The sequence below is a fragment of the Erythranthe guttata genome, chromosome 8 (assembly GCF_056151865.1).
Source record: "Erythranthe guttata isolate IM_541 chromosome 8, IM_541, whole genome shotgun sequence".
Lineage (NCBI taxonomy): Eukaryota > Viridiplantae > Streptophyta > Magnoliopsida > Lamiales > Phrymaceae > Erythranthe > Erythranthe guttata.
In genome coordinates, this window is record NC_142540.1 from 13,641,112 (window position 1) to 13,657,440 (window position 16,329).

Genomic DNA, 16,329 nt, shown 5'->3' on the forward strand with positions numbered 1-16,329 from the left:
TTTATCTTTCCCTTTCACAAGCTAATTTAGTTACTAATTTAAACCAAACGATACTCAGGCAGTTGTAAGTTGTAACCATGGACCGGTGTAATGGAGCAAAGACGAGATTTAATATATGCAATTTTGCGTCGTGGTTGTAATGTTCACGGGATTGCAAGGACGAGCCTTTAGCAGCGTTTATGTTTCCATATACCAAGAACAAACATAAACGAATGGTACTAAAGATAATCTTTTGGCATTCCATGAATAAAACCTATTCAGATTGTTCTTCACATCTCTATAACAATTTATTTTTTCTCGTTACATTCAATCTGAGAGCATTGAATTTCTACAATAAATGATTTCGAATTTCCCCATTAAAAGATTTAAGCCAACCCAACAAGCTTCTCACTCACCTCCCAAAGTTTACGTGCTTTCTCTGCATCACTCGCTTCTTTCGACAGCTGGTTCTCGAATGATGACGAGTTGTTATTCCAGCTCCAGTACACCCCCGATTTCGACAGGCTCGGATCACTTATTACCTGAACTTAGGGGTATAATAGGTATCACAAAAAAGAAACATAAATTAAAATAGAGATTTGTGTGTGTGTGAATGACTGACCTGAGCAAGTCTTTTTCCGGCTTCTTCCTCGGAAACGTAACCTTTGGTGATATACTTTTGGAAAGGTGGGAAGAGAATTCTGAACAAGGGAATATGCTCTCTGAAGAGTCCGGTTTCGGCAATACAACCAGGGTAGAGCGATGCAAACGCAATCCCGGTTTCTTCATGGTAACGTCTGTGGAATTCTTGCATCGTCAGCATATTGCAAACTTTGCTATCTTTGTATGCCTTTGCTCCGTCAAATTCACCGCCATCTATCATCGATGATGTTCCAACTCCGTTCAGTCCTCCAGCGAGTCCCCTCAGATCACCCAGGTTTGCCTTTGGAGGCACGTTCCCAGCCAACGTGTTTGTGTTTCCTGTTTATTTATTCACCACAAGCCATTAAAAAAATTAAAATTATTCGATTTTCCCCACGAATGTTTTTGAATATTTCCGATTTCATTTCTCATTTGAGAATACATAGAGTTGCATTTGAAAATTTCTCTGTTCTACTCTTTCAAAACTCAACCAAAATCTTCGATAACGTTGTAGACATAATTTGAGTGATATACTAGGAAAATGTCTTTATTAAAATACAAACAATGCTTCTCTCAATATACGGTTTCTCCCCGACTACTTTTCTTCATGATTTGACTACTATTATGAAAATCACCCACCCCCTTCCCCGAAACATAAACGAACATTACTCTTATTCTCAAAGTTCGATTTTCCACACTATTTTCAGGCATGATTTGAACACTACAATGAAAATGATCCCCCTCCCTCAAAACATAAACAAACACTACTTTCATTCTCGAAATGAAATAAAAATCTATCCCAAAAGTATAACGGAACATAACCGGAATAAAAAAAAACGATCAAACAGAAGTACCTGTGATGGAGCCAACAATGATGTGGCGCCTTTGCGGGTGGTCCGACTTCTTGAGGTCCTCTAAGAGCAATCTCGAAAGTAGGAAATGTCCAAGATGGTTAGTCGCAACACTAAGCTCAAACCCATCGGCACTAAAACTCGGCTCTTTTGCAGTCGGAAAATAGACAGCAGCATTGCAAACAAGCACATCCAACGACCTCTCTGAGCGTCTGAAAGTCTCCACAAATTGGCGAACGCTTTCAAGAGAAGCAAGATCGAGATGCATAACTGTGTAGTTCTCCTTCGACATGCCGACCGATTTAGCAGCTTTTTCGGCCTTGAGGAAATTCCGGCATGCCATAATTACATGCCATTTGCCAGTTTCTGAAAGTGCCTTTGCAGCGGCGAGGCCGAGTCCCGATGAGGCTCCTGTGATTATTGCGGTGCCTTTGTGCAGTGTTTTCTTGTTTTCGGACGAAGCCTGATTGGTCGATGGAGCTGTCGCTGCTGTTTGTGCTTTGATTGGTCCGATCGACAGTTTTTTCCTTAGTTCCTGCAAGGATAATTATTCATACATTCTATTCTGTAAAAAAAAATTATCTTTTGGTGGGAACAATCAAATTCATTGCGGCCAAATATCAAACACATCAAGTGCAATGAATAAACATAAGATTCACTGAATGTTCTTACAGCCATCTTGAGTTTATTATTACAGCTATTCACACTATCAAACTATTACTATAATAATTACATCGGATTTCTCATGCTTTTAACATGGGAAACAAAGAATCTATACACAGCATAATTTAAAATAATTGTTGATTATTATAAACAAGAAAAGTGATAAAAAGAAAATAGATGGGTGCAGCATTGCATTACCTTGTTAAAAGAGAGAGTGAAATCAGCTTTATGAATAGATGGCAGCGAAGCTCCAAAGAGGGAAGTCTCTTTTACAGCAATTCCCTTACTCTGACAACAACATCATAAAACCCACAAATCAAACCCAACATTTAATTTATTAAATAAATAAATAAATAAAAATAACTTTTCATACAATGCATACAAACATACCTCTTTGGTAATGCAGAGAGTAGATGAGGGAAGCAACGAAGAAGCTTGGAGAGCCATAATATGAAAGAGTTGGCAGATAATTTTGGTTTTCTTGATTCCAAACTATTATACTTTGTTTTCAGTGTGCAGTAATTGCAATTGTTTGGTGAAAGATAAGGTGCGGTCGTGGATTAAGGATGCTGTATCTACATCAATTTACTCTGTCCAATCAGAATTCGAGCTTTGGATTCTCCGATTTTTATTTTTATTTTTTTAATGATGCAACTGTCTAGAACCAACCTTATAGTAATATCATTATGGGCTGTGGGCTGGGCTTTGCTAACTTTTTTTTTTTGAAAATTTGGGTGATTTTTAGATTTATTTCAGATATTATACAATAAATCATCAATCAAAATCATGCTTTATAAGAGCTGTTGGATTGAACTTTGATAACAAAATTCTTTTTTTGAATTCTGTACCGGGAATTCTCTTCAAGATCATTTTTTGAATCCCGTAATAAATTTGTCATGGTGATTGATAGCTAGTGGCATATGTATATGTATGTATTCAACGACGTCTTTTTTTAGCTAGGCACAATAGGTTTAAGTGATTAATTTCATATTGAAAGAAAACAATCGAATATTGAGATGAAAATGTATGTACTTTTCCATTCCAGACAAATATTTCTTCACACTAAACTTTTCACTGCTAAATCACAAGCTGATCGGTTTCATTTTCTTCCAACCATATATGTAAGAGACTTCATGTATATGTGAAGGTTACCAAGACCCTCTTTCATTGTGAGATTGTTATTATTGTTGGGAATCATGCACGTGTACACAGCGAAAAATACAAATTTATTCATATAAACGATTTATATAAACATACACACGTGCACATAACACCCATTTATGTATGTCGATATCACAATAACGATTACTGAAGAGACGCAATTCACATACACTAAACCCTAGTCTCTAATGAAAAAGACCGGTATATATCCTCATTAATGGCGTAACCCGTTGATTAGGAACTGGTTTAACAATTATATTACTCTTATTAAGTTATCTCACGATTCAACTAGATCAATTAATAATAATAGAATAACTGTACGGACTATATATATACACAAGCAAGGGACAAAGATATAGAATTTCAAAAGTGTTATGATCATTAATACGAAATTGATTGTTATTACACAAAATTTGGAAAGACCACAACCACACCTTGACTTGTTGGTCACCTATTATAACAATCTCTCATTTGACCTAAAGCCATCTACCCATGAATCGCAATCCCACGACTCTCGATGTTTCTCGTGAACCAATCTGGATAAAGGCTTCGTAAAGGGATCTGCAACATTGTCTTCCAAACTGACTCGTTTGACCTTGAATCTCGAATTGCCTTTCGTAATTATGACGTTTTGAACTTCATAAGGCACGAAAAACGAGACTTGATATTTGCATCAATATGAAATGCAATGACTGTGTGCTAAAATGAATTATGAAGATGATGGATTCTAGAATCTATTTATAGATTCTCAAATATTTATGACCAAAAGTCACAACTTTTAGTAAAATGATTTGATGAAAAGGTATCACATTGTTTCAAATTAACTAAACACCTATTTATTTTGAACTTCACATTTTTGATCAAATACACCTCTATATTTTTTAATGGTGGTTTTGCACTTATTATTTTTAACAATTAAATATTTGAAGTGATTTATAAATTTACCATTCATCAAAAAATAATTTTGAGAAACTAAATTTAATTCATTTAAATATTCAATCCAGATTCGGTCAAAGTTCAAAATTTTCAAACAATAATTGAGTTTCACCAAATAATAAAACAAAGCTTGAGTTCGAGTCTCTCTATGAGGTCATTTGAGCTCGATCTTACTATTATTCTCGTTTGTATTTCAATTAGTTGAGGAATCATAGAAAGTTGAGCACCCCTAATAGACTACGTAAATAAAATATTGTTAGCCTAGAGATTTGATGCTACACTTGGTTATATTCATCAGATAATTTCTAACCTTTGATATATGCATAGTCACATGCATATATCAAAGGTACGTATCGCAAACAAGTAGTAAAGTAGACTCGTGAGAGTCGGATGTCGATCCCACAGGGAATACGCAAATTACCTAATTCTAAGTACCAAATCCTAACAATTATGATTTTTATCCAGCCTACACAGGGTTGTCAATTTAATTAACTAGATAAAATAAACTAATTAAGAAAGCAATTAAACACGAGAAAATATCAATATAAAACGGATCTAGGATTTTATCTTCCCCCTATGCGGTAATTCTTCACCCAATTAATCTCCTATCATGCAAGTTATGATTCCCGATTATTAACCCAAGACACGAAATTACTCATAACCAGCTGTCGCTGTATTATAAGTCTATTATTCATAAAAGATTCACTATATGTCTATGCAAACCTAGTATAAATAAAGCATTAAATAACAAGTCTCGTAAACGGCTACCTAAGGTATTATCTGTATGTCTACGATAATACATGCAATCAACACACGCATTCGGTGAAAACTACTCGAAGGCTCTTCTATCCCTGTTCTAATTATTAAAACGATCTGTCAATCAATTCTAACAATAACTAATAGCAACATAAATTAGCTACGTTCATGCGCTAAATAAGATCAAAATAGAAGAAATAATCGAAGAATTAAACTTGCATAAAAGTAGAAAAAGAGGTTCGAATTACCACATAGGGTTCCAACAAAATCCTAGAATAAAAAACTTAGCTACTCATGTTCGTAACGAAAAGCATAATAAAAATACGAAAGTTCATAAAAATCTAGACTTAAAAGTAAAGGAAGAACTATGATGAAGATTCGTCAAGTCTTCGTCTTCGTTCTTTTTCTCCTTGATAGCGTGTAGAAAAGATTAAAAGATAAAAGATTGATGATTAAAGATAGATGATTTAATTGTGTGCTCTTGGCCTTTAAATAGGGTGCAAAAAATTATAATAGGGCGGGTTTCCTTGTGTAATTAAACTTCCTTCACTGCGCCACTTCGTTCATCCGGACGGCCGTGCGAGAATTCCTTCTTAAATCCGGACGGCCGTCCGGTCTTCAATTCTCCAAAGTTCTGATTTTTTCACTTTTGACCCACTTTTTCTCTGAATTTGCAGTTTTTACCCCATAAGTTGCCAATTCTTCAATTTGCACCTAAAATACAAATAATAACCATTTTAAGCATCAATTATCGTTAAAACACACCAAAAGTTCCAATTAAAAGGTACAATTAAGTGTATAAATATACACTTAACAATAGACTACGTAAATAAAATATTGTTAGCCTAGAGATTTGATGCTACACTTGGTTATATTCATCAGATAATTTCTAACCTTTGATATATGCATAATCACATGCATACACCTATGTGTATATAAACTTAGTGAATGGTTATTTAATAATTAAAAATCACCCGCTGTATATGACGTGATGTAGCATCTAGCACCTCTTGTTAGCCAAACTGATGTATCTTCAATTTATTGCAACTTTTATGCTAAAAAGTTGAAAACGAATAGATAAGAGTTTAGAGAGATAGTCTTGCCTAGAGGAGAGGGGCCTGACGAAGCTACAAATATATATTAATATGTGAGCTTAGAACCTCGCCATTTAGTCTTTTGTTTATTAATGGCACAATATTATTTGTTTATGACAATATCGAAAAGGATAGTTCAACTAAGACCTCGGCTTCTATCCGAGATTCCAAATATAAATTTCCTCCACTCACATTGACTTTTGTGATTAATTAGTAATTCATGAAGTTTATCTCTTCAATTAAATAATATATATAAGTAGGTAACTTGATCAAAAGAGTTTTGTTTGATTGATTTACTTTTGGAAAATAATTTATAACGATGACCTAAAAATACTGTCCAATACTAATATAACAGTAATATTATTTTGTTAGATAATAATATCACTGTGTTACAACTTATTACAATGCAATATTATTGTGTTAGATAGAAATATATTTAGGTTGAACGTTCAAAAAACAAATTGATGTTTTAATATAAATCAATATTATTGTGAATACAATAAACTAATGTGTTAGATGATCAAATGAAAGGGAAAATTAGAATTTTTTTTTCAAAGATAAGAAAAAAGGTGAATGTCGGATATAGGCGATCAACATGAGAAAATTTCAAAAAAATAAAAGAAATCGGAAAAATGTGGGTTAATGTTCAATATTAGTTAAATTAGAATTTTGAAATGAAATTGGAGTAATTTAGATGTTAATGGGTATTTTAGTCTTAGATATAGTTGATATCTTTTTTTATAGAAGAGATTTTAGAGTGGATAAGTCCATGTTCTTAGAGCAATTCCAATAGGGATATCAAATAGAGTATTCAAACATTTAATTCCCATTTACATACATAAAAATAGAAATCTTTAACTCCAATGGAGTTATCAAATGAGGTTTCCATTTTGATAATTCATCTTTTGGGTTGTAAAAATACTTGCTGGAAATTGAGTTATAAAAAATGTAACCTCCTAATCATTCAATCTTTGGTGGTTAACGACATTAGACACGACCACGGGCCGGGTTTGACTCGGACCCAGCCCGAAGACCGCCCCACCCCGCCCCGGCCCCATTGACCGTGGACTCGGACCTGGATTCGACAAAGTATGGATCGGTTTCGAGTCCCGATTTTTTGAACCCGAGACCCGGCGGGGGGTCCGAGTACCCGTCGAGTCCACCCATACTTTAAGTGAAATAATCACAAAAAATAATGAATTTGGGGTTCGGACCCGGGTTGTCCGAGTGGTTAGTACTCTCCCGAGTGGTTTAGTATAGAGTACTAACCACTCGAGCAAAATTACTTATTGTAATACTAATCCTAACTATAAATATATAAATATAAATAACACTGTAAAATGATTATAATAATATATGTTCACTAAAATTAATATTAAAATTTCCACTAATAACAAATGCATATATATTTAATTTTGAAAAATATGAAAATTTACGATTTACTTTAAAAGAAAGATTGAATTTTGATTTTTTATTTTATTTTGAAATTTTAAAAAAATTCTCAATTATTATTTTCACTTATAAATACCCCTAATTCAATCTTCACAACTTTCATTTTATTTAGTTTATGTCTCAAGGTCTTAATCATTTCATTTTTTTCTAAAATTGTTTAGTGTTTATATTCTTTTTTTTTTTTTTTAAATTTTGAATTTAAAGTTAATCTCAAGTTTTTTCAAGTTTCAATTTAAGTTTTGTTTTTTCTTTCTTGTAATTATTTGGAAATAAAAAAAAATTGAAAAACTGGGTTGGACCCGGACCCGGCCCGGACCCGACCCGGACCCGGATAGACCCGGGTGGAGCCACCCCGGACCCGGACCCGCCTCCCCACAGGTCGGTTCGGGTCCCCTAAAAGTCGGACCCGGACCCGACCCGCCCCGTGGCCGTGTCTAAACGACATCACTAATAATTTTATTAGAATTTTTATTATCATACATTAAATTAATCATTATTTTCACTTTTGAAATGTTATGCCGTGCATCCCACATGGAAAAATGCTAGGTTTTCTTATATTTTCAACAAATAATTTTTATTTTTGTTTTTTACATATATATTATTCATTGTATCATTAGTTCAATGTATTATAGAGCCCGTTTCTCGAGCGGAAGCTCTTGAAGTAGCAATTGCTATTGATCAATTTTTTGTTGAGTTATGAGAAAACTATACGTGAAGCTCTAACCATGTTAATGAACGAAATTAATGGTGATGTGAACTTCAACAAGAAACATGCGACAATTAAATCATATTTTATTAAGTCTTGATAGATTTATAAATATGTATTGTACTATGTAATTTAAGAATTATTTTTATGCATTCTTAATTTATATACTATATGGGATTTCGTAAAATTTCTGAATGTTGTTATCTTATAAATTTAGCGAATTATTAATTTAGTACGTTGTCCTCAAGTCGGAACCGAAAAAAATATATTATTTAAACGAGATTATTAATCTATCGAGATTCTACTATAGGGTTTTTGGAAATTCGGCCATTACTTTGCTCATGACTTTATGCATTTTTTTCTAATTCTGTTTAAGTTCTTTTTCTTACTGTATTTTTTCGTTTGTAAAGCCCAGAAGTAGGGGTGAGCAAAAAAACCGAAAAATCGAAAAACCGAACCGAAAAACCGAAAAACCGAGCCGTTTTAAACCGTACCGAATAGCAAACCGCATGTACGGTTTTTTATTTTTGAAATACCGAATTATTCGGTTCGGTATGGTGGGAAGGTAAATAACTATTATTTGGGATGTATTTTTACTTCCCGATGAATGAGTTAGCAAAATAGAACTCTATTTTAATACAGTTGCTCTAAATGGTCGGGTATCCATAATCTTAGGGTAAAATCAGAACCATACTTAAACCGTGACAGTTTATATTTCTTTTACCAAAACCAATTATCAAACCCTAATAATTTTGATAGCGAATTTTAAACGAAACGGATACACACGAGTGATTAGCGGAACAGTTTTTTTGCCATCCCTATTTACATCAACGAAGAAGAAAAATAGAAAATGAACAAAACTGCAACCCCAACCCATTTGAAAAAATATAGAAAAACTATTCTCCACAACTGTTGGGATGCATATTAATTTAAAAAATAAATAAATAAAAATTATGATATCAATGTTGATTAGGTCCAATAGAAGACCAATCTACTTTTTATCTCTTTGCAGTTTGGACCACAACATTAGAGATATTTCGAAAATTTTAAATTAATATTTAATGCTTTTAATCATATGGTTATCTTAATCATCCCAATAAGACACTCTTGGCGTCGCAATTAAGAAATTAAGATGATCTCATGGGCCGGTTAACTGGCCCCCACTCTTTGCACACCCATTTCTTTTTTTCTTATAACAAAATAGAAAAATAATATAGTTGTAAGCATGCACAATATGTATATTAAATTCACTCAAACGTGCTATTTTCCCCAACGAATATGCTGTCGAACTTAATATTCCCTCCGTTTTTAAATAGGTGTCGGTTTTATTTTGGCACAAATTTTAAAAATTTCAATAAACATATCTTGATTTTAGGAACATATATATTAATTGATTCATTTACTAATTAATGCAGAAATAGAGTTGAACAGTTAATAAAAGAATAATAGAAAAAATATAATTAATACACTATTAGAATTGTAAAATGACTGATAAATATAAAACAAAATAAAAAATTCTCAAATGAGACAGATATTGTGGAATGTATGAAATAACTAATAACCAAAAACAGTCATTTGGTAAAAAAAAAAAAAAAAAAAAAAAAAACTAGTATCGTTTCGTAAGATAAATTGAGTGGACCAAGAATATGACATACATGCACTGAACGGGAACTTGTGTTGCTATCAAGTATCATCACATTTTTATTCTTGATAAATATTTAAAATGTATGACATTATTCTAATGTCATTTTGTGTTTATCCATTCAATAAATACAAAATAAAAAATAAAAAAATCGAAGACATAAAACATACTGTATACTCCCTCCCTTTTGTTAAGTCACGTTTTAGTAAGAAAAAAATATTTCATATCTACAATTTATAATATATATATATATATATATATATATATATATATATATATATATATATATATATATATATATATATATATATATATAAAATTTTACTGAAGACCAAAATTATTTTATCCAACTCTTTTTTATTATTTATTTATCCAAATTTTGACATTAGTGACAAATTAATGAAATGGGAATGATAAGATGAAATGTTCATGAAAGAGTAATTTTGTCAATTATTAAATTTTCCCGCTGAAACTAATTATCTATGGTTTTTTTTACATGATTTAAATAAAAAGATAGACATGATTTAAAATTTAAATTATTATCTGTAATTTTTTTAGTTTGCCGTATAATGGATGATCAAAATCTCTTCATACTGGAATATTTTGATGTCAACTAGCTAGAGCTTCTATAGTCACAATTTAAATGACAAAGTTCACTCTGCACCCATGAAATATATCAAATACCCTCTCATTGTTTGTATTCCATTTAAATATGCTTATATCATCTATTCACTTTTATGTTGCCCCCACCCCACCCCACCCCCCCCCCCCCCCTTTTTTTTTTTTTACCTTTTTATCCCTATTATGTAAGGGTTTAAAACCTATATGTACCATATTTTGTTACTTTTATTTTTCTCATTTTTTATATCAAATTTGTTCATTTTTTCCTCATTAGTTTCCCTCTTAATTTCACTATAATATCCAGCTCTAGAACAATTAATAACTCAATTTTATATAGCAATCATAATCAAACAACATTAGGTATTGGATTCCTAATTTCTTTAATTCAATCAAATATCTCAAAGGGCAAACTCTCACTGAATATAAATTAAATATTCACTATGTTCAAACTCTGTAAACAGGTCTCCATAATGGATTTTAATCACAAACATATGATCGGTTATCATAACCTTCAAAAGAATATGCTCAACTTAATAAAATATTAAAATAAACTAAGCAATTGCTTAATTGTCATCCATGTACTATTTTCAAGATGAGCTATGTGGAAAAAAATGAAGAAGGTAGTAACTTGAATTTGTATTTTATTTTGGCTGAAATATTTTTAAGTATTAAAACTCACGTATATTTAACACTAAATGTGGGGGTAAGATTGTAATTGGTTAGGAAAACATTATAAAACTAATGTCTTTAGTGTCCGTTTGGCTAAGCTTATTTTAAACAACTGATAAGTTATTACGTCTGATAAGATGTTTTAAGGTGGTGTTTGCAAACTCTTTTCCAAAGTGATTATGAGCTTTTTAGTGTTTAAAAGAAAACTGATTTTGAACAAAAAAAAACTCATAATCACTTTGGAAAAGCGTTTTAAAACACCACCTAAGAGCTGATAAACTGTTTCATCTTATTTTTAGAACTTATTTTAAAGTGTTTGGATAATGATCTTATAAGCTATTTTTACTCATTATACGATCTTAAGTAAAAAAAGTGGGATAGAGGTACTTTTAAAAAAAATCTTATTTGCTCTCCAACAACTTATTTTTAAACAAAGTTACATTTCTTAAAAAATTACCCAATACTTTGGAAGACCATATAAGCTTTTAAACATGTTATAAGTTCTTTTTAACATCTTATAAGTTTAGCCAAACACCCTATCAACATTTGTAAGCTTAACCAAAAAATATAAGAGTGTATTTGGTACGTTTCGTAATTAATGAATGTATATACGATAAATTCCATAATTCAGGGGTGTAAAGTGCACTTTACCCTAATTTAAACAAGATTTTTTCACATAAAAGTTCATGTTAGCGGACATTCAGTTTTTCCGACACCAATTCTGATAATTGACAACAATTGACTCTTTTTTTTTAAATATGGCTCAAGTCCGACTAACCATCTTTATTATTCTAAGTTTAGATATTCTATCTGTTTAGTCAATAAGCTCATCCTTTTTAATATTTATTATAAATAAAAGGGTAAATTACAAACACCCCCCTGAGGTATGGTCAAATTACAAAAACACCCCTCTTGTTTGAATAATTACAACCACCCCCTCAACTCCTCATATTTAGTGGAATCTTCGAGATTATATGGAATATTATCACTTGTGTACCCGTTTTATCCCATTCAAACTCTACATTATGAAGCAAGATGATCATAATATGTGATTTTTATCTTGTATATATCAGTTTGTGGTGTATCGGAAACTGTATTTTTACACAAAACGAGTACAAACTAGAGCACATTCCACGGAATCGAGATGATTATGTTGAATTTGGCACAATAAGGGTGGAGGTGTAAAAAAAAATCATAGTTGAGGGGGGTAGATGTAATTATCCAAACAAGAGGGGGATTTTTGTAATTTGACCATACCTCAGGGGGTGTTTGTAATTTACCCTAAATAAAATAAAATAAAATTTAATATATGTGACAAAATTATCCTAACCCTTTAAATCAATTTCTAATTGTAACCCCAATTTAATTTCAATTTCATCAGCTTTAACCATAAAAATCCAATTTTGACTATTTCTTTTTTCAAACTTTTTTCTTATGACTTTTTTTTTGCCGATGGTTTCCGGCGTTGACTGGCGGTTAACTTATTTTGTATTTTGGAAGGGCATAGTACTTTTTTTTTTGTTTTTTTGCAAGGGAGAAAATGCAAAAAGTGAGTTTTTCAATGGGCAAAATGCATTTTATCGTTAAAATTAATAATTAGGGTAAATTACGGTCACCTCCTGAGGTAATGTCAGATTACGAAAAAACACCTTATGCTTGTGTAATTACAGCCACCTTCTCAACTATGAATCTTGTTACATGTCCACCCTTGTGGTGTCAAATTTAGTGGCAATTTCTAAATTATATGAAATATTTTCTTGTTTGTACCCGTTTTACGCAATTCAAGCTCCACCCTTTTAAACAAGATGATTATAAGATGTGTCACTTGACTTGTAAATATCAAATTGTGGTGTATCTGAAACTGCATTTTTGCACAAAACGAGTACACACTTGAGAACATTTCTGTGATCATAGAAGATTCTGTTAAATTTGATACTATATGGATAAATGTGTAGGAAACTTCATAGTTGATTCGTAGTTGTAATTACCCAAATATGAAAAGTTTTTTTCGTAATTTGACGTTATCTCAGGGGTTTTGCAGTGATTACTTTATTAAGACCTCTGTTTGGTTGATAAACTAACATTGATCAATTGAAAATTCAAACATTTATTTTATGCTTGACTAATCGAATAAGTTTATAGAAAAAATGAGTTATTGTCTTGCTTCTAAAAAAAAATAGTTATTGTCTTATTAATTAATTTAGAAAATGTGTATTTGCGAAACAAAAAAAAAAAAAAAAAAACGAGGCCAGGTAAAAACAGATAATAAAGCAAAACATAACAAAGTGGCATTCCAAATATAACAGAGGCGAAAATGTACAAAAATAGAAATTCCATCCTTAATGTAGATCAGAAAAAAACACAGATCTACATCTACTAGGGTTGGATATATCAACAAGGAGAACACAAAAACCGTCTCCCTCTGTGCTGATGATCAAACTCCTAATGCATACATACTACGTACATAGTGATCATATGAACTAAATTACATGAAATGAAACTCAGAGGGGCCTTAAATACGCAGCCTTCTCTGCACCTGATGCCACTGCCAATGCAACTAAACCATGTGAGAGAGAGAGAGAGAGAGAGAGAGAGAGAGAGAGAGAGAGAGAGAGAGAGAGAGAGAGAGAGAGAGAGAGAACTGATCTCATTCTAAAAATAGAGAAACAGAGGAGAAGTTTGGGTTGAGAGAGAATGGGGTTGGTTAGTCTTGATCCTTCCAAAAGAAGGTTCTCGCGGGAAAAGAGGAAGGAGAAGAAGAAAAAGATGATGATGTTGATGAAACTTGATGACACTGATAATCATGTTGAGTCTCTTGCTGCTTAATACCCCCAAAAGGAGGAAGATTGGGAGGCAGCGATAGATTATTATTAGCATCGAAATTATCCCAAACAGAGCTCCCCGGGCCCCACCCTGCCGGTATCGAATCGAACCAATCCTCACCCGTATCACCCCAAACCAATTCCGAAGATGGATCGTAATTCTCCGCATTGGCTTGAATCTGATAGTCTGTTTCTGTAGTCTCGCCCGACCAGAATCCTGAATTTTCATCAGGATTCTTGGCCGGCAAGTTAACGCTCTCTTGGGCCGGTGCGGGCTCGGGTTCAGGCTCGAGCTCAAGCACCGGCCCAGCAGAAGACGTTGCTGCTACTTGTGGTGGTGGGGATGTCACCGGTTCTTTGTCTTTACCAATGAAGAGTTCTGGGAAATTGAGCCTAGCATTGTCTCCTCTCAACTTGTAGGCCTCGCGATCGTAGGCCATGGCGGCATCCTCTGCCGTGTCGAAAGTTCCGAGCCAGAGACGGGTTCGGTTTTTGGGAAGACGAATCTCAGCCACCCATTTGCCCCAGTGTCTTTGCCTCACTCCTCTGTAGAGCCTCGTAGTCGAAAGGGGCGGAATCGGGGCCCTAAACAAGGCGGGCCCCCTCCCTCCGTTCTGCCCCAATCTGTTCATCATCATCATCCTCCCTCTCGGGCTCAAATTCAATGCATCGCTCCAATACTGCAGTAATTGCTGCTGTTGGAGCTGCAAAGAATTTGAAGACGAAGATGAAGATGAAGATGATGACAAAGAAGCTTGTTCCCCTGCAAAATACGAGGGGAACGAGAAATTCTGGTGCGGGTACTGAGGAGAAAAAGAAATCATCTGATGAGTTTGATGTGGTGGCTGAAAATACGGGATCGGAATCGATTCCTGCTGGTGGTGTAGATTTTCTGGTGGCGGCGGCGGTGGTGCTGGGATATTTGAATTGTCGATGGCGAAGGGAAAAACGAGGCCCGAATAAGGAGGTGGAAAAGCCATTGGAGGTATTTCTTGTTGGCGTTGAGGACTTCTGACTTTCTTGAGAGGCCTATTATTATTATTATTTGAATTAATGGAAGCTTGATCATAAAAAACAGGCTGCTTCCAATTTTCTTGCCTCTCACTATCATCACTCTGCCAATTCATTTGGTTCATCTTCTTCGATTTTCCTTTGCTTCTAACTGAATCCATCAACACCAAACAAATCAAGAATCAAATATTTTCGCCGCTCGCTCCGAGGAAAAAAAATCGAAAAAATAAAAAAGAATTTCAAGAACAGGACAAGAAGGGATTAATCTAATTTTGGGATGGATCACAAATTCGAACGAAAAAATTAATAAGAAGGGATTGATTTCGAAAACCCAGATGCTAAAAATTCACTGGGAATTCATGAAAGCAAGTCCCACATGCTACAGAGAAAGAAACTAAAAATCAGAGGAGAAAAGAAGTAACGAAGTTTTCAAAGAATCCATCCCAAATACTAAAGATTTTGTGTGTATGTAATAGAGCGAGCGGCTTTTTCAGAAAATTTAATGTGAACTCCAATTTCAGAAGATTTGATTTGTAGGAGAGAGAGAGAGAGAGAGTGTGAGTTTGAGAGAGAGAGAGAGATTGTATTACTATTATTATTAATTAATTTGAGAAGTGAGGGAAGAAAGGAGGGGGTTTATAAGAAGGAAGAAATAGATTTGGTGTATGTGTAGAAGGATCCTGATTGGTCTATTTCTCCTTATTCCGGTCCCACCCCTACGCGCCTTCTTCTTCTTTTCTACTATACTGTTCTTTTTTTTTTCACTTCCGTTGCTTTTACTCCAACCTTCATATTATTATTATTTTTATTCTTTTTTTCCCTTTCCTATATTTTCTTTAAATTAGCTTCTATAAATTGATTTTTTTATTGAGTTAATGTCAAGGAGGTCCCCACTTAATTAAGAACGGCACATCCAACTTTTTTGTTTCTAAAATATTTCTGGATCATTCAAACTTATAAGCAAATAAGAAAACTCTTTTATATATACCACAATTATACTCAATTCTTTAAAACTCAATTTAACTATAATTTCATGATTTACACATTATTAAACCTAATTTCACCAATTAACCAATTTTGACCCCAACTTTAACCCGCCACCACCGGAGAGCCGGTCAACCGCTGTTGACTTTTTTTTTGAATTTTTTTTTTCGGTGTATGTCAATCGCCGTTGACTTTTTTTCTTAAACAAATATTTTAATTAATATTACTGTCTTGGCTGCTAAATTACTGTCTCCAACAACAATTTAACTAAGACAGTAATTTTACTGTATTAATTAATTTTATCGGTTTGGCCTGCAATTTTGCTGTCTTCGACTATATT

General features: G+C 33.3%; 2 protein-coding genes across 2 annotated transcripts; both read right to left on the bottom strand.

Moving 5' to 3' along the window:
• Positions 1-166: 166 nt before the first annotated feature.
• Positions 167-2,778, bottom strand: LOC105970592 (protochlorophyllide reductase). Its single transcript, XM_012995419.2, has 5 exons — positions 2,526-2,778; positions 2,334-2,423; positions 1,476-2,007; positions 602-960; positions 167-521 (listed from the first exon to the last, which is right to left on the bottom strand). Exons 1-5 carry the CDS (start codon positions 2,580-2,582, stop codon positions 366-368), a joined length of 1,194 nt encoding a protein of 397 aa, XP_012850873.2. The 5' UTR covers positions 2,583-2,778; the 3' UTR covers positions 167-365.
• Positions 2,779-13,439: 10,661 nt separating this feature from the next.
• Positions 13,440-15,621, bottom strand: LOC105970631 (ethylene-responsive transcription factor ERF054). Its single transcript, XM_012995465.2, has one exon. It carries the CDS (start codon positions 15,164-15,166, stop codon positions 13,877-13,879), a length of 1,290 nt encoding a protein of 429 aa, XP_012850919.2. The 5' UTR covers positions 15,167-15,621; the 3' UTR covers positions 13,440-13,876.
• Positions 15,622-16,329: the final 708 nt, after the last annotated feature.